This window comes from Poecilia latipinna, unplaced genomic scaffold (genome assembly GCF_001443285.1).
Source record: "Poecilia latipinna isolate Pla-1442-1.1 unplaced genomic scaffold, P_latipinna-1.0 Scaffold28, whole genome shotgun sequence".
In the NCBI taxonomy this organism is placed as follows: Eukaryota; Metazoa; Chordata; class Actinopteri; order Cyprinodontiformes; family Poeciliidae; genus Poecilia; species Poecilia latipinna.
In genome coordinates, this window is record NW_015112644.1 from 320038 (window position 1) to 339340 (window position 19303).

The following is a 19303-nucleotide window of genomic DNA, read 5'->3' on the forward strand; positions in this document are numbered from 1 at the left end:
ATATATGCAAATTAATTACATTTTTGACAGAGCCACACACACTACTACTATTATGTTTACTTTTCTATAGAAGATTTTGTTCTGCAGGCTGACTAATAAATGTTAAGTCATAATTTCGCAGGTTGGTGAGATTAATATTTGACATAGGATCAGGTGGTTTGGTTAGCATTTGCCTAATCTCAACAATATAATCCCTTGAAACATTTTTTTTTCTCTCTTAACTCAGGTCACATTTATTTACTAATATTTTGTTTTTAATCATGTGAAGCATCTATATGTGGCAGATGGAAAAAAAAATATCAATTTGGCATATTAGATGGAATCATAAATTATGTTCTCTACCAAAATGGTAGACTTGTCAAATTCTGAACTACATGCCTGACAGTAAAGCTGCCGTATAACTTTAAACAAGTACAAGATTCTCAAAAAATCTCTAATGTGGCAAAGAAGTCTCCAAAGAAGAGTGGACTCAGATTCCCCTACAGTGATGTAAAAGATTGCTTGCAGAGTGTTAATGTAGCTGAGGCCAGTTTAACTACTTTTTCACATGGAGCCAGGTTGGTTTGCGGTATGTTTGTTCCCTTACTAATTGAAATCATCTTTTGAAAGTATCTTTTTGTCTTTAGTCTGGTTATATTTGAAACCCTCAATTATGAAGTTTGTTTGATAATCTGAAAAATTTGTGTGACACAAAGTCTGATGCAGAAGAAATCTGTAAGGATGATAAGTACGAGAGTGAGTACATGCATAGTTCTGCCGTTTACTCCACAATTTAAGGAACCTTTAACAGCATAACGCTGGATTTACAATTATTGCCTCTGTGTTTGATGTCAGACCGCTGGCAAAGCCGACTCATTCTCTGCTGTTGCCAGAGTGGCAGGCAGCGAGAGGTAGAGAGACAGACTCGTCCTGACATATGCTGGCTGAAAGGAGACCGGAGCTCTTGCAGCGAGCCCCGAACTGCTGGTGCTGTACGCTGTGTGTAGCTTCAAGGCTGTTCAGTGAGAATGGCAAGGCGCTGCACTGGGTAATTTTCAGCCTGACTTTGACTAAGCAAAGCAGCTTATGTAAGATTTTGGGTCCTTGGTGAGATCAAGCAAATACCCTCCAAGGCCCTTCAGAGCTTGTGTTGATAAATGTGTTGCTGAATAGCAGCCCACACTGTAAAACTTTAAGCATCAGCACTACATGCATTGGCCTTTGTCAGTTTCTCCCAGGCTGACTTTGTTGAAGGCTGTCACTGAAGTGGCTGTGAACTATCTCGATTATGCAAAACGAGCAGAACTAAGCAGAAGTCTTGCATATCCATTACGTTGGTTCAGTTTCAAATATGGCTTTCTGCTTCTCCAAGTAGCACTAATTTCGGCAAGGCAATTTGTCTAGTAATGTCCATGAATGAATAGCACTCAGTAGCAATGTAAGATCAGTAAAAAGGGTTCAAACAGATTTGAGCAACAGAAGTAGGCCTGCTTCACCATATCTGTATAAAAAACATAAAATATGCACAATCATGTTAAGAAATTTGAGCACCCTATAAAATATTACGTTCTTCTTGGGGGAAAAGTGTCGAAATATCAATGTATAATTTTGTTTTAATATACCTCCTGACATGGAAAAAGTAGGTTATTCGCAAGCAAATATTAAAAATTAACCTTGTAATACCAAACATTGTCAAAAAATACTGTATGTATATTCTGAGGAAGACTTTAAAACATGCAAAATCTTAATAAGTAGTGTCACCCAGTTTGTGCTAAAATAGCTTCAGTGAAATGCTTCTTGCCGCATTTCTTAGTTTTTAGGCAGTCCTCTGTAGATTTACTGCTATGTTTTGGGTCATTGTCATGTTACAGGGTACAATTCTGCTTTATTTTTTTCATATATGAACTCATAATTTCTTCAGGCATCCTCTGACATACACAGGAATTCATGGTGGATTCTATAGAAGTGAGCTGGCCAGATCCTGATGCTGGAAAGCATCCACAAAGCATAACACTCCCATCTCCATACTCCATAGTTAGTGTAAGGTCCTTTCCTGGACATAAATATTCAGTTTTAGGCTCATTTAGCCAAAGAACATTAATCCATAAGTTGTATATGTTCTCTCTGGCAACACTTTGTCTTAAAAAGCGAAGGTTTCCATTTTGCGCATCTCGTATTAAAGGAGAAGTTGCACAGTCTCTTTGTTGTTGTTGGACAGGCATGCACTTTGATATCAACAGTAACACCCTGCTGTAGGTCTGGTGCTGATAAATTAAGGGGGGTTAGAAACTTCTCTTAGCATCTTGTGTTCTGCTGTCAGGATGAACTTGCTTACATGGGCATGATGGAAATTGTTTTGAAAGTTTTCAGCTTACAGATTATATTCCGTACAGTGGATCTGCTGGTTTCAAATTCTTTTGAGACCTCTAGAAATCCTTCACCAGACTCATAAGCTGCCACAATCTTCTTTCTGCAGTTCTTAGATAACTCCAGCAGTCAGGAGCACATCAAACTAAAAATCTTAAATCTAATCATTTAAGAGGACCAGATCTTGTTCAAAATCCAGAGTAGCAGGTTTCCTAATCACGATAATATGGTATTTTATATGGAATTTTATCCATTGAAAATTGGAGTGAGCATAGAGGTGGCCAACTTTTTATGTTATTTATGTTATACAGATTTTTTTTCAGCTTTATTTGCTTATTTAAACAACTTTCGATATTGTTTTATTGGGTATTGATATCAAATATCCTTATGTCCAAAGATACTAGCAAACACACAGGCTTTCAGAGGGTACCCTAATTTTTCTACGACTGTATATACCTTTAGAAAAGAAAATAACCTTTAAAACTCTAAGTCTTTTTCCAACCCATGCATAGAGATCACTGCAGCAGCAGGGTCAGGTTTGTCTCTAAGAGTGAATCATTTTTCTTCCATAAAACATTTTTTTCTTCACACTTTTCATCAGTAACAGACTCTTTCATGAGGAGTTCCAAGGCCACCTCCTACAAACGGACTCTGTACTCCTTGAAGCTCCTTTTGAAGGGTTTTCTATGTTGGATCTTCTTGGATGACATAGATTCAGATCTTCATAATTTGTGTCCTGGACGACCCTTTGATTAAGAATGGAGCTGCAGGTTTTGTTTGCTCTTTTGTTATTTTATTTTATTTTATTCTCCTCAAACTTTACGAAAATGACAAGAACAAAAAAAAAAAAAAAAAAAACAAATGCCAAGCTATTAACTGCAAGTGCCATCATGTTGACTTCTTCGGCATACTGTAAAATCATTTCTTGCATCACTTTTAATAGGTTTTTAACTAAAACAAAGAGGGGAACAGCTCCCTCGTTTAATATCTAAAGTGTATGCCTGTATTTTAGCATTCTGTGGCCTCACATCTAAGGCGACTGTCTATGTTTTAACTCTAGAACCTATAATATGAAATTCTTCAAGAGGATTTTTTTGTAACTATGCTGCTGAAAGAGCATCACTGAGACTAATAAAACACTTCCATTAACTTGGAATGTGAGATAAGTCTATGATTACTAGATAAAGTAATAAAAAGGTAGTTGTTAGCTGAAATTATTTTCATCTCTTGTATATCATATCTATTGTAAGAATGAATATAATGCCAAATATGTATTATTTGTAAAGAATAAATAATATATATATATATATATATATATATATATATATATATATATATATATATATATATATATATATATATATATATATATATATATATATATATATATGCTTCATTGGAACAACTATTTTCTTCTTTGTTCATATTTTCTGTTTCGCTTATTTTATAACTTGATATGATGGCATGCAAAAGACATATTTTGAATGTATTTATTTACTACTTTATTTCATTCAGAATTACAGCACTGTCCCATTGATGTTTTCTGATTATTTAGACGCATTTCACACGTGCATTTCTCAGTGTGGGTGACATCTGTGCAACATATTGCATTTTTAGCTTTTCACTTTGTATGATTTCAGTTAGACATATGCATCCTCCTTTCTTCTGTCCAAACTGAGCAACTTGAAGATTTTCCCCTCTTTCCAGTTTGGTCGTTGCTTAGGGGTCATCCATTGTAAATAATATTGCAATTAAATTTTTGTAGAAAAGATTTGGAAAATTTCTTCTGAGTTTTGTCTGTTTATTTCATTATTTACTTCTGTTTGTATAAGTGTAAACTCATTAATGTTAGTGACAGGGACTAATTTAAGGCGTTTTTCCATTACTTTCGGTAAATAGTACTTACATGATAACATAAATACGCATAAAATTTTCCACATTTCTTGTGGAAATTACAAACCTCAAAGCATTTCACAAGGATCCTGTATATTTAGAAATGGAAATTATTTCCAATTCTACTCTGCAAAATTAACCAAAGCTCATTCAAAGTAGGCAGAGAAAAATACAATTCAAGTATTACCACATTTTCAATTGGATTTAGAATTCGACTAGGCCATTCTAGCATATGCATGACCTCAGCTTATATTAGACCGTTTCATTATAGCTCTGGTAGTATTCTAAGAGCAGCTTTCCTGCTGGAAGATGAAATTCTTCCAAAATTCAAACTTCACCACAGTTGGATGTTCCAACGGGATAATGATCCCACAAACACATCAAATCTGGATTTGGAATGGATTAAGATGCTTACTTTATAAAATGCCACCGGGCACAATCATGCCCAACCAATGTGAATATGCATTTTATTTAACTAATTTATTGTCTGTTTGAATTATTAAGAGATGGACTGTAGCACAATAAACAAATTTAATAGATTTTGACAATTATTTTGAGTTAAAATATTGTTGCCATTTTTAATTTGGAGGTGGATATTTGTAGATAAGTATTTGTATATTTATTATCTTATGTATTATACAAACTCTATTTAAATTACCACATACATAAACATTTATCCGACTTGTTAATCGTGAAAAATGAAGTGAGTGAAACCGACTTTCCATGTCTGCAAGTCACAAATGAGGGCAGTATGCCGCCCCCTGCTGGACAACAACAGCCTGGCAGAAAGCAAATACTTGGATGCAGGTAAAGCACCCTGACATGTTTACAAATCGGCATATTCTGTATCTTAACGCTAATTTTCACATACATTCATTTTGTCGAGTATTTAATTTGCCTTTGTTTATGAAACGGATCGATTTCAGTATCAATGACGTATTTCGGAGGCGTAACTTCCGGTTTGGGAGTCATGGGACCAAATTGGAGTCTTATGACGCGAGACTTCCTGTTGTAGTCGGATGATACAGAGACACCGCGTTCAGTACAAACACATCACGGTGAGTAAAATTCACTTATATTACCTAATTATCTGTCAGATTGTCCTGGCCGCGCAGTTGCTTTCTTATTCGTGTCATTATGAAAAAAAGTTTAGTCTGACTCATCATGTCAGTTAGCAGAGATAACATTTTGTTTCTAAATTTAGCTGGTAACTTCACGCAAGAAGCGATTTTATCACTGTGTGTTTCAGATAATTAAATATAAAGACGGTGTGTTGAAGCATTTTGCGGCATTTCAGTGCCAGAATCATAGGGAGGAACTTGACAAAGAGGTGCAGTAAGCATGTGCCAGGTTTTTGACGATATAGGTATCCGATCTGATTGACCAAAGAACTATTTTTCTCAATTAAATTAATCTTAACTACATTTAAACTACAAAGCTAGGCCTTCATAATACACTAAGAGCAGATTCTGTATAAAGCAAGTTTGTGATGTGCGGGATCTGTATTCATTTTGTGATAATGCATATAAAAAAATGTGCAACTTTGGGGGTGAGAGGGAAAAGGGGATGAAAACCTTAACTTGTAACAGTCATAATCAGCTGATCTTATTCTCAAATGCATTTTAAGATCTGTCACTCCACCAGCAATCAAAGAACAACATTTTTGCCTAGCCATTCTTTTGCTAGATTCTTGTACATTTCATTCATATCCTCACCTGTATGACTCATTCACTGCTTTCAGTTGAAGCACACAAGTGGCTTGTTGCTAACGCTAACAAACGCCATATCCATACGGGCATGAGATTCTGTGGGTCTTGTTGTTCATGCGTCACACATTAAAGCTCTCCCACTGACTCTCTTTACAGATCCCGTCATTTTGTTTTTATTTTGTTGCAGATTGTGGGGATTGCTGCATCACCAAAATGCCTGAGACTAGATGTTATGCACAAGGATTTTACTATAGGGTGGAAGCCCTGGTTCTCAGTATGGTGGCACATAAAAACCTTCTGATTGGACAGTGCATTGTGGTTTCTCATGTTTGTTAAGTTAAACTATTCAGTCTTGGTCTTGTGCTACACCTCCAAGCTCTGTTCTGCCTTTTGTGTTCCTCAGATTTTAAGTCATCAGTTATTATTAGCAAAATTGTGTTTTGACATTTAGAGTAAATATGTGTTGACATTTTGAAATAGTCATGTATTCAAGTGCTAATTAGATGCCTCATACGCTTTCACTCTATTACATCTCAGTGGATGACATGACTCTACTTTAGCAGTCTTGTTTGTTTGTTTTGCAGGTACCACACAGTATGCATTTGCCGATTGAAGCTCCCACCTGCAGGTGATCTTCTCCACCTAATCAGCTTCCTCCTTCCGTCACCATGCCCACTGAACAACAGACCACTTCTCTACCCCAACCCAGCCCAGAGTGCTTTTCCTGGGACTATCGCCTTCAGCTCATCAGCCTTGGCTTTGGGTTCTACACGGCTGTATTTCTCCTCTCCCATCTCCTGTCACTAGCTCTGTGCTACACTTACAATGCTCTCCCAGCCAAAGAGAAGGTCTTCTGGAACCTGGCAGCCACTCGGGCAGCGTTTGGCATTCAGAGCTCTGTGGCAGGACTCCGGGCTCTGACTGAGGAGTCCGCGTTAAGCAAAGACAAAGTGATTGGCCAGGAAGACTGGTCATGGTTTCATGTCCTCACAGCTACCGGCTTTTTTGTGTTTGAGAATGTGGCACTACATTCATCTAGTGTCGTATTCCGGTCATTCGACTTGCCCTTGGCCACACACCATTTCTTCGCCCTGTCAGGATTTGCAGGTGCTGTGGTGTTTGATTCTCAAGGACACTTCCTGGCAATGGTTACTCTCCTCCTGGAGATGAGCACACCTTTTACCTGCATCTCCTGGATGCTGCTGAAGGTAAGAGCTTCATTGTTTTCTCTGTGTAAAGTCAGAGTACACATCACAAAAGATTTCTTTACTCAAGCCATATGAACTTATTGTTTATGCAAGGGTGTGTATGAGATTCTCATGGTTCAACAACATTGAACTACGGTGTTTTAAAAAGTAAAATTCTTGCAACCAACAGGGGATAGTGTAAATATTTGTATATATATATGAAACTATAAAGGATGAAATAAAAAATAATGAATGACTTCGTAGGTGTGTTTGTATTATTATAAACTACCCTGCCTTAGATAGCAGTTGCGGCACAAATGTCAGCAGCTGCAGAATCGGTAATGGCAACTTGTCTAGTGAAACACCATGTCATGATACTTCCACCCCAAAATTTAAAATGAGTTTTGCTGCTATGTGATTTTATTTAAAACTGAAAAGGAAAATATTTTGTTATTGGTATTTGTCATGCAAAGACTTATCTGAAAGTTTGTTTCGGATATTTAACCACTTATATACACAGGTATAATAACTTGATATTAGGCGAGTAGCTTCCATCCAGCTGCTGCAGTGGTTTTCCAAATACAGTTTTAAAGCCAGCTGCCCGTCAGTACACAGAAACATTAGGGGAAGGGCTGTGCTGTTTTCCTGTCACAACTGGAAAAAGCTCAGGTCAACTTGACACTTTCTCACATCTCTTCAAAGATTTTAAAAAAGTAAATGTTCCGTTTACTCTTTAAAACCTCAGTCTTGAAAACGGTCTCTGACTCACGCCAACTACATATTAAATGTTTTTTTTTTTTTTTCTTATCACATGGTTGGTTGCTGTTCCTTTGTCACCTAATTTTAAAACGTCTCGTTCTGTCACTGTGTTTCAGTTCTCATTCGGCCTTCAGGGACATGTGATTCTTAAACAGATAAAGTTCAGTGTTGTTTAAAAAAGGAAGTTCTGTACTTGGTGGCGTTGCCCAAACCTTTCTGTTCCTTTTCATAGCATGTTAACATGCAATGGATATTCATGTATAAATGGTTGTTTCCTTTCTCCTCATGTGAAAGGCTGGCTGGGCTCGCACTCTGTTCTGGAGAGCCAACCAGTGGGTGATGATCCACATGTTCCACTGCCGAATGGTGCTCACTTATTACATGTGGTGGGTGACTCTGACCCACTGGGAGAGGATGAACACCCACGTGGCGCTGTCCCAAAGGCTGATCTTCTTCTCTGGACTCGCTCTGCTCACATTCATCATCAACCCCATCTGGACGCACAAGAAGACCATGCAGCTGCTAAACCCTGTGGACTGGAACTTTGGGAACAAGCTGGCACCGGCTAATGACGTTGCAGAGAATCAGTCTGGGGTTTCTAGAAAACCCCATAAAAACTGAAAAGCATTTACAAGATCCCAATCTGTCGAACTTGCACTGCTTTTGTATTCCACTTCTGATAATTTATGTTTTAGATTAACACTTTTAAGAGTATGAAAAGCAATTTGGTTATATATGGTCGTGTGATCTAATCATGCTGCGTGTCGCAACAGTCTTCCATCATGTTGTTTTCAATAGATTTGTCTCAGTTACCATTTTTTTAATCTTATTTCGGGTAGAAAAGGGTGTATTTTTAAATCAGTTTTGTAGAAGATATCCAATACTCTCTGGGGAAAAAAATACAAATAAGATGTTTCCTCGAGCTCTGCAGCTGTCACACACGTACAGCAGAGTTTTTGTTTAATTTGAGGAAACTGACTTATTTGTCGGATCCATTAAAACCTAAATGGACAAATTAGTTTGCAGTCATCTTGGAGAGCAAGTCTTCCCACCTCAGTGCAGCAGAGATTTGTCAGTGCACACAAAAAGCTTTTCTTCTTTATCAATGGAAGAAAGCACTGGAATTGTTGCCTTCACAAAGGCCTTACTGTCTGAAATGGAGATGCAGTGTGACAAAAGTGAAACAACGATGACAACAGAACAAGCAAGTTATATTGAAACCAAGATGTATTTTTTTTAAAATGCTAAGAAATGTACTTTAAGCTGCAGAAGACGGGTATATCCAAAACTAACATTATTGCATATTTGCTTAGACTTGCTGCCTTATATTGGGTGTTTGCATAATGTTGCATCTGTCAAGGGGGATTTTTTTTTTTTATCTGTGCTACAAACATTTGCTGTGTTTTTTTTGTTTGATTGTTTGTTTGTTTTATGTAAAGATTAAGACTTGATCTGAAAATGTCCTCAAAATGGCATACCAACATTTAAAGGGGCAGTATTAAGTTATTTTGTTTGTTTGTTTGTTTTTTTCCAGTTGTACATGTTATAATGTCATTCCCTCATCAAAAATATACCTAGAATGTTGCTTTGATTCTTCACTCATTTGCGAAATCCTTTAATTTTCCATGGCAACCATTTGGGTGTAAAAAAACGCTTTGTCTCACCAAGTGCTGCCTTTCCCACACAACTTCTCCTCAAGCTTTTGCCTCACAGAACTCTTCTCTCCTGCGACTTCCCCACTCAGTTCCTTCAGACTAGCAGCAGCAGCAATTAGCAAACACCTGGTGAAGCCATGCATCTGCCGAGGTCTATGTATGAAACACTTGACAGTGCAATGCTCCTAAGAATGATGTCATGACTCGCTGAAGTCGGAGTCTCGGAAAGAGCAGGAGCTTCTTAAAGAGACCGAAGCCCAATTTCAAGACATGAGATTGTAAAGTCAAATTACTTTTAAGTCATGTTTGATACAGCATTGTATAACAAATGAAGGGAACAGTTATTTCATTGTGCTATAAAATATCAATATATCTCTAGAAAATGCATAATACTGCCCCTTTATATGCCAAAATCATGGTCATTATAGACTATATGTAATTGCCTTTTTCAATTATATCAATATACACTGGAATAAGAAATTCTAGCAGATATTGATTATTCTCTTCTGGATTGAATGTGTTTTGATTCATGTCAAAACACAATATTGATTTGGTCTAGATAGTTTCAACTGGAAACACAGGATCTTGTGTCTGTGTGGTGTATGAATATGACTTTCAAAATAAATAAAAAAAAGATTTCTGATATAAAGCATATTTCTTTTTTTCTTTTTACTTGAGTGGAGGTTTGTTTTGCTATTGAGCTACTGTAGGGATGACGCTAATGGGATGAGTAATTGCCTACCTATCCAGACATTTTAGGCTTGAGTCCTGCTTCCTCCTGCCTCATCCTGCTGCATACCTGGGCAAGTCCTTTGACTCCAAGTTACCTACCGATCTGCATTTCTGTTTTTGAATGTGTTCATTTGTGAGTGCTGTTGGATCACAACACTAGATGGCACCGTTGGAGTTACTTTACCCTGCTGCTCATTTTCCAAACATTCCCTTTAACAGTCGTATGTGTGTGAGTATATCAATAAAATTTTCAACGAAAAGTAATGTTAGAATTCAAAAAGTGAGTCTGGTTCAACTTATAAATGTACTAAATTCACTATTAATTTTCAAGCATTTCTTTCTGTTAGTAATGACTATATGGGTTATGTCTAATGAAAACCCAGAAATAGATTTCTTAGAAAACTATAAAAATACATAAGACCATTAAAAAAAAAGACTTTTAGTATGAAAATGTTGACCTACTGAAAAATATGTCCACATACTGTACACAGACACTCAACATTTTGCCGAGGCTCCTTGTGTTTGAACTACTGTAGTTACTGTAGCTATGCAGCATGACATGATGGCAACCTATGGGTCTGCTGAGGTGTTGTGGAAGCCCATGTTGCTTTAGCCTTCATCTCATACTGTCTCTCATCTTAATTTTAATAGGTAGTGGCATTTTAGCAGTGTGGGTAGGTCCTTATGGAAAATCAAATCAGCATTTCCATAAAATTTGATCATCAGAAACAAATCAAGTTTTCGATTAATCCATTCAGATTAACCCTGTGTGTTGCTAAATTCCACATTTAATGCATTATGTGCATGAAGCACTCAAAACAATAGGACTCTGCGTTTATCAAAAGTAGGCCTATCGAAGGCCTATCAAAATTATTATCCTTTGTTCATATTTAAAATAAAAACAAAATCAAACACAAAAGTTATGCAAGTTGCTCAGGACTTTACATCTTTTTCGTCTGAGAAATCTGAAGTCAAGTGGGAAGTTTTCTACCCGCTGATTCGTCCTACAGGAAAGAGCTTTGGAATGTTGATTGAAGTCACGTCAAGCCAATCACAGCTCGTCACACATCAGTCGTCCACCAATCGGCTGTTGACTGGAGGTAGAGAGGTTTCATGGATAGAATAAGCTGCTAACATCGGGAAGAGCCGAAAAGAGGGTTGAAAAGTGGATGTGTTGATGCGAGACAAGTTGTTTTACAAATGTGTTCAGCTTAAAACGTTTCTGTAGTATCGTGGAGCTATACGGGAATTGGATTATGGGAAGGCAATAAAATGGTGAGTTGGAGACATTTTTCTAACTTTATGAGAAAGTTTAACAACTCTTTTGTCGTACTTGTTAAGTATCAGTTAACATTAGGCTGAAAAAGGCATACAAATTGATATTTTGCGTGGAATACTAACCCCTTTTTTTCAAGTGTTAAACAGAATTGTGAAATGAAGGTAACGTGGCGTCTTAGTTAACAGTGATGTTGCCAACTCTGTCAGCCACCAATATAGCATGCATTATAATTTAAACTCTCTTTGCCATACACATTCTTTAATTAGCTGGTCCTAAACAAGCAGCCTTAGGAATGTATGTTTTACTCAGAACAACATCAGTTGCGTTTGGTATTTGTTTAACATAGAACAGATGGACGTTTACTACCGCTTTGATTTTCTACAAATCACTTGTCACTTGTTTGTTTATGCAGAAACTATCTCTTGAGTGTTCAGTAAGTAGCTTGTCCTGTTTTAAACTACAGAATGAGGGCAGTTTTTATTCCTAATAATATAGTAGTGAATATATATTAAAAAAAATCATATGGACCTTAAACTAGCAGTTTCCCTGAGATGCAGCTCAGCTACAAATTCAAGTAGTCATGCATGGCATTCCTCAGTCAGGGAGCACTGCACAGATTTGGTCAACTGGAAGTTCACTCTAAACAAGTTGTAAAACCGTGGCTTAAGGTAATTTTTTCCCTTAGTCACAACTTTTCAGCTGTTGTAAGCTGTCTGAAGATGGTTTAAATATAAATATCTCTTTGGTTTTGTTGTGCAATGTGTGGTGTCTTGCATGTAAAGCTTATTCTGCCAGGACAATGCTGACTTGGTAGTTGGTGGGAGTCACACTCTCATGCTAGTATACAAAACTCCACATGGGTGATTTGTTTAACAAATAGGCAGGGCGACCCTGCTGCAGTGCTTTCTTTAATGACACCTGAAAAAAGCTGCTGGCAGTGCAATCTGAAAGCTAAATTTAACGTGCTTGCATGAAAGTGCTTCTTCTGTTGTACAGGTGCATCACATTGAATTAGAATATCATCAGAAAGTTAATTTGTTGCATTTACTAAATTCAAAAAGTGAATCTAAAACTTGATAATGGTTCATTAAATGGTTCATTAAACACAGTAATATATTTGAAATGCTTAATGTTAATTTTGATGATTTTGGCTTGTAGCTGATGGAAAAAAATGTTGCATAAGAACAATCAAAAAGCATTTTTAACATATCAGCCTCATTTTGCTATGTACTGTAAAGTATATGCATTAAATATTTGTTTGGGTCTCTTTTACCTTTTATCAGTGCAAATTGGCATTGAAGCAGTCAGCCTGTAGCACTGCCACATGGTGAAAGAAGCCTGGGTTCCTACATTAGGGACCGTTCCACTCATTCGCCTTGTTTGGGCTGGTCTCTGTCATCTTTCTCTTGACAACGCTGCATAGATTCTCAATGGGGTTTGGATTAGTTAAATTGGCAGGCATGCAATTTAGAACAAGACAGTAGTCTTGTTAGTCTGTATTCTGAACATAAATACATGTGTGTGTTGTCTTTCCAAGAAGTGACTCCAACCCTATCCCCGTCCTTGTGAATCTCACCCAAACAGCTGAATGAACTTTGCTCCTTAATTCTCTCAACGATGCAGTCATCTCTGTAGCTTGTGTACCTTTTTGTGCAGGATGTTTTCCTTCCACCTAACTTTCCTTCAGTAGATTGGGTTACAGATTTGTATGACTAGTAAGCTTCTTAATGATTGTGCAAGATGAGACATAACATTTTTTTGTAAAGCTTAATTTTTTTTTTAATAATCTCATGTAATACTCCAAATTTCTGTGAAAACTGAATTTTGGATCTTCATTAGCCATAAACCATGATATAATATAATCAAACATAATATAAGTAAAAGCTGCAGGATGTGTGTCCTTAGCTGCTGTTATAGTTTGTAAAAATAGATGCTTTTTCTTGGAAAAATAACAGTTTTGGGAAATGTTCAAATTCTTCACTGTTATGAGGCAACAACTCTACTTGGCAGTAACAACTCATGCTTTTTGTTTTCCATGGCAAAAGCTGGAGGATGCCAGAGTTCTCATCAGTTCGGAGGCGTGCCATTCATTTTTAGAAAGTCCACCATGTAGTAACTGTCCAACTCATCATCCAGTCAATGATCCACTCAGATAAAACGGGGATTAGAAAAATATTTATTCAGCAGCTGGGAAAGAGAACTCCTGGCTCTTCTGCAGGTGCATGTGAGAAATCACACAGTAGATGCTTGTTTAACAGCTGGGAACATGCTTATATTTAGAATCAGAATGAACCCAAGAACATGACCGTTAAATATGGTAGGCATTGTAAATCACAGCCTGCCATACCTTTGTTTTTAGCTCCTTATATTTTCACCAATCCAGTCTTGGCTTTCTCCATTCTTCCAGAATCAGGATTTGGACTTCAAGTATGGTGATGTGTCGAATTCCTGCTTTCCCATCAAAATCCGTTCACCTTCAGCTAGGCAACAAAAGCTCTTTGGATTTGCTCCACACACACTCTACTTTAGTGTTCTTCTGGTGACATGTTGGGTTCTAAATGCTTTCGTGTGGCTTGCTGGATGGGTGGAGACCAGTTAGAAATGACAGCCAAGACTGTACAGTGTATGCTGGTTTTACAGCACAGCCCTTCTCTTCAGTTCCTCACAGTGTTTTTTCTGTTATTAAAGCAAGCTGTAACCAACTTAACAATGACATTCATTACACTGATTTTAAAACGGGAACGATGTGGCACAACTGTAATAACTTCATACATGTGGTTATATGACACTGTGAAGTGATCTGTGTCTGGTAGATTGGTATAGACCGCATTCGGTTCAGAAGCAGAGTTTCTGTGTTTGTTGGGCTGCTGAATGCAGACATACTCTCACATGTTTGATCGATCTTGCATACTAAATCAAATAAGCTTCCCTCTGGGCCTCATTATTTAAAACTATGTCTCCATAATCTACTACCTTATCTATTTTGTCCAACTTCCCAGCAGTCAAAATTCTTCAAAATGTCAGCTATCTTGTGCCTGCTTGTAAAACTTCCTCCACCCAATTTGAGGTCAGAAAGGGTGGTGCAATCAGCTGCGTTTTGGAGGCTGTACGACCCAGATGCTGGTGTGATTTTTGAGGTTAGCTCCAGATGGGATGAAGGGAAGGGACCAGACTTCTTCCTGGATCACTGTTTGAAGAAACTGTCTTCTGAAAACTGTCAGTAGGTTTGAGAGGTGATTTTGAGCCCATCTTTGACCCCCCCAAAAAAGCCAATCCAACTCATATGAAATAACAGCCGATGCCGCATACTGCAACTCTACCTAAATGGTGTCTGAGATGAAGTGGAGATCAGTACTGATCTAGCCATGGGCCAACCTGTCTAGTATGTAAAGGGACACTACTATTTCATCCATAAAACTTTTGAAAAATTTGTCTTTGGATATTTCTTGGCTCAGTTTAGATACTTCAGCATATGTATCTTGTTCAGTGGTGGTTGGTTTTCAGCCTTCCTTACCTTGGCCAATGTCTCTGACCTCTGAACATTTTGTACTTCTAGGTAGTCCATATTGCAGTTCTGCAACATGATGGAACCGGAAGATAATTGGTTCCTGGTAGCTTCTCGCTTCATTCTTCTCAAATTCTTGGCAGCCATTTTTTTTTTCTTTTCTCAACAAGTTTCTTACAACCCTGTTGACTGTACAACAAAACATTGATAGTTTTATGTTCACAACCCAACATTTAGCAATTTCAAGAGACGTGTGACTTTTCAAAGTCGGTTAAATATCTGTTTTGCTAAAGAAAAGAAGCTGCCAAAAATATGCACACCTTGATAGGGTGTTGACCTGCTAAAAGCCATAAGCTCTGTCATTACAGACAGACACATCACCTGCTATGCTTAAATCCATTAAGTATTCAAGCTTATCCAGCTTGGAGTTTATAAAAACGCTGATCTGGTCAAAATACTCACGTACCTAGTAATTGTACAGACATTGTTCATTACTGTACTGTTTAAAGCCTTCGTTAGCCTGGGTTTTTCTTTATTGGCCATGGCATGATTACTGTAATCCCGGCAGGAAGGTAAACTGCCAAATAAAACGTTTACCTAAAGACAGCAGACACAGCGGACAACAAGCACCACCCTGTCCTCCGGGCTTTTGTTGATGACTCTTAGCTCATATGAGGAATTCCACTTTTCAATAAGTGGACTCTTGAAAACTCCACAGCAGAAATAAAATCTCTTATTAAGTTAAGAGGGTTGGATGTTGAAGCGTATCTTGCATCAACATAACTAGACTGATGTTTGCTCTGTGGCTTCTCAAATTTTTGTTCTAAACATCCAGAAGTCTTAAGAAACTGCTAGTGCACCCCTCATTTGTCTGTGGGTGAAAGGAGGCATCAGTCCCTACGGTAAAATGTGATGTTTTCTCAATTTAATAAATTTATAAAAACTGAAAACTTCTACTTTAAAACACTGGTTTTAAAAGAGGCTTGGGGATCTGATTAGTATGTCTCCCTGGTGAGGGGTTCCAGGCATGTCCCACCAGGAAACCCATGACATACTGGAGGGACTATGTTTCTGGACTGGCATGGGGACACCTTTTGATTCCCCAGCAGGAGCTGAATTGGTTGGGGAGAGGGATGTCCGAGTCTCTCTGCACATCATCAGTTCCTTCATATTTTCTATGCAACTAACTTCATATCGAACTTTATTTCCTGGACCACTGTAGGGAGCTGGAATACCACCTACGGTATTTCAGCACCAGAATGAATAATTTTCAAGTTTTGTTGTTGCAAACGTTGTTATAATATTTTTTTTTTCTTTCAAGTTATCTGATGAAGTACTGATGCGTACATTTTTGGCTCCCCCTGCATCAATAAAATAGGCACACAAAAAGCAATTTAACTTCAACATTAGGGATTATGTTTAAAAGTGTTGTTTACCTGCCGTTTGTTCTTTAACATAGTGGAGATATTAGGACTCAGGTGAACAAATTGCGTGCATTTCACCAGCAGTCTAGATGACTGTTTTCCTGTCTGCATAGCACAGCTCAGCTGCAGAGCTTGTAATGACATGCTCAGCTGAGCCTGTCATCAACCATGGTGAGGACTTTAGCTTTCTGCTGTTACTCTCACATCCACTGTGTTACAATGCCTTCCTTATAAACACTCTGCTGGAGAGGAGAGTGATGAAGAAATAATCTTCACTCTGGCTTGTAGCTCGTTCTTATTTAGCTGTTGCACGTGTCTTGCACTGTTTGCTGTGCTACTGCCGCTGCAGTAGCTAGGAATGCTTTCTTTGAGCTGATCCTTCCCACAGGATGAGACGGGTGGTAGTTTGGTGCTCAGGTCAGAACATGACACATGCTTTGAAAGATGTAATTTACCAATATGGCTTTGGGTTTTCTTTGTGAATAAAAGAAGAAATAATTGAGAGGAGGACCAAAACAAGGTAAACATGGTAAGAATATTGAGCACAATCCCAAAACATTTGCATAGAAAGTTTGTTTTAATTCATTTTCCTTTGTGTATCCTCCCTTACTTCCTTCCCTTGCTTTCCTAAATCCCAGTGGATCCGAGGGGAAAGGTGATTCACACTCTAAAGCTCCCAGCTGTTAGTTTTGACTCCAAACCTCTGTCATGTAGCTACCTGTTTCTTTCTCGCATATCACCTTTCCTGTGTTCTGCAATAGATGGATCCCTCCCCAGACTGCACAGCATTATGGCTCCTCCTGCTTGTCCTTGTGGACCCCTCTCTGTATTGCACAGGCCCAAATCACCTCAGGCGATGCACATTCGATCTACCTCTGCTAGTATTAGCATCATCTGTTAGTTGCACTGTTTTCAGCAGACACTGGCTCTGTGTGTTCATATCCTCTGCTCTGGCAGTGAGCCACGCAGAGGACAAAAAGGCTGAAGATTTCCCGTTATTCATAGACAAAACAACCTTTGAGTCTCAGAATGAGATGTCGTTCTTGTCCCACATACTCTTAAGTAAATTTATCTTAGAAATAGACTGACTGTGTTGTGTCTTGTTTTATAGGAATTGTGCAGATGTACCATATGGGCTATACAAACTACAACAATGGCTGCTTTATGCTATATTATGATATCATGATTTTGTCATGTCTTTGTGGGTATGTTAGGCATGTTCCATCAGAAAGACATTAACAGAAACTATTCTTGAGATGTACATCGGCAGATGAAGCTTTTCTTGCACAAGCGTGCTGTTGGTATTTACACGAGTCTAAATTTGTGTTTCAGATGAACTCGATGTGTGACATTTTTTATTGTTTTCTTTTTTTGTAAAGATTTTGAAGTCAGGTTTGTTTTAAAGTTGTCCTGGGGAGTTATGTTATACAATTCTGGTCCTTATTTGTTGTATTTTATTATTTAATCAATCATCAAATAATTCATGAGTTTTTCCTGTGACAAATTCATTTCTCCTCAGCAACAGAGCTTTGCCTTCTGTAACATTTGACCTTTCTGTTTAGGAATGTCTGCTGGCATAGTTAAAGACCAGCTTTGTGGTGTTTGTGGAGCTTGTCCAGGAGAAGAGAATCAACCATGGACGTGGATGAGTTTCCTCCCCCACCTCCTGAAAGTAAAGTCAACAAACCCCTCACACACGTACAACATCTACATGGGGCAGGTTGTGAAGCATGACGGGGCAATGGCAGCAGCAAAGGCCAGTTAGCTCAGTTAGTTAGACTGTGGTGCTAATAACGCCAAGGTCGCTGTATGGCCCAAATGCTTTGAATACCATCTTGACAGGCAGATTAGTATGCATTTACACATTGACTAAAAATGCTCTTACTTAGTGTGAGTAATTATCCTCCTTCTTTACCCTGTGCAGTTAAAAAAAACACACATGTGCTGTCACCTATTTCCAGTTGGTGCTCTTAGTCTGAGACGGTCAGTCATTGAATGAATTAATCTCTGTACGTATGAAAATAAAAGTAATTTGTAGTTTTAGTTGCTGGATAATAGTTGATGTGTATATTTATTTGTTAAACTGAATTGTGAAAAATGCTGAACAAAAGCATTTATATCAGAGTAAAACTTGGCTGATACCTTACAAGAGGAGAGATATCATTAAAGAAATCTGTTTCATTTACATTTTGCATCTTTAGGTAATAAACTGCAATATTTGATCAATGATTTCCTGAAACCTAAACTGGTTTTAGGAAACCGGTTGATGAAAAACTGTAAAAGATATCAAAAAGCTGAATCAATAACATAATAACTCGGCAGTGTTGATGCCTTCATTCACTCAAAAAAAGCAACCTCAGCCAAACGTCTTTGGAAAATGCTTAACTTCATTATTTTTCTGAAAGCTTTTAAAAGGTATGTTTTTATACATTTTAATAATGTCATGGTTTTATTGTGTTTTTTTATTTTATTTTATTTTTTGTAACCAAAATTGCAGCTGGGACATACATTGAAGATTAATTTGGACTAAAACTTTTAAATTGACTGTTATTTGGTATGTAGTTAACACTTGTTCCAGTACAAATAAATTGAATCCAGTCTAATTAAGAGATGACCTCTGGGTGAAATGAATAATACTAGGAAGTAGCAACAATTATTTATTTTTCAGGCTAAATCAATGTAGTTTTCAAAACTACACAAAGTTATCTTATTTTTAATTAATTGTGTTTGGACTGAGACAACATTGAACAAATCCAAACATTTTTTTTTTTTTTTTTTTTTTTTGTATCTTTTTTTTAAAAATAATTTTAAATT

General features: G+C 37.6%; 2 protein-coding genes across 3 annotated transcripts in view; both read left to right on the top strand.

The window, feature by feature from the left end:
• Positions 1 to 5201: 5201 nt before the first annotated feature.
• cln8 (CLN8 transmembrane ER and ERGIC protein) lies at positions 5202 to 9078 on the top strand. The gene is made up of 3 exons (XM_015039474.1): positions 5202 to 5297; positions 6533 to 7156; positions 8189 to 9078. Exons 2-3 carry the CDS (start codon positions 6617 to 6619, stop codon positions 8513 to 8515), a joined length of 867 nt encoding a protein of 288 aa, XP_014894960.1. The 5' UTR covers positions 5202 to 5297; positions 6533 to 6616; the 3' UTR covers positions 8516 to 9078.
• Positions 9079 to 11366: 2288 nt separating this feature from the next.
• arhgef10 (Rho guanine nucleotide exchange factor (GEF) 10) overlaps positions 11367 to 19303 on the top strand; it is a 59480-nt gene continuing 51543 nt past the window's right edge. Inside the window, exons 1-2 of one of the 2 annotated variants that reach the window (XM_015039436.1) lie at positions 11367 to 11556; positions 18052 to 18161. In XM_015039436.1, the coding sequence (XP_014894922.1) occupies positions 18125 to 18161 (37 nt within the window). In that variant the 5' untranslated portion in view covers positions 11367 to 11556; positions 18052 to 18124. The remainder of the gene's footprint in view (positions 11557 to 18051; positions 18162 to 19303) is intronic. The other variant, XM_015039446.1, reaches the window with a different exon arrangement.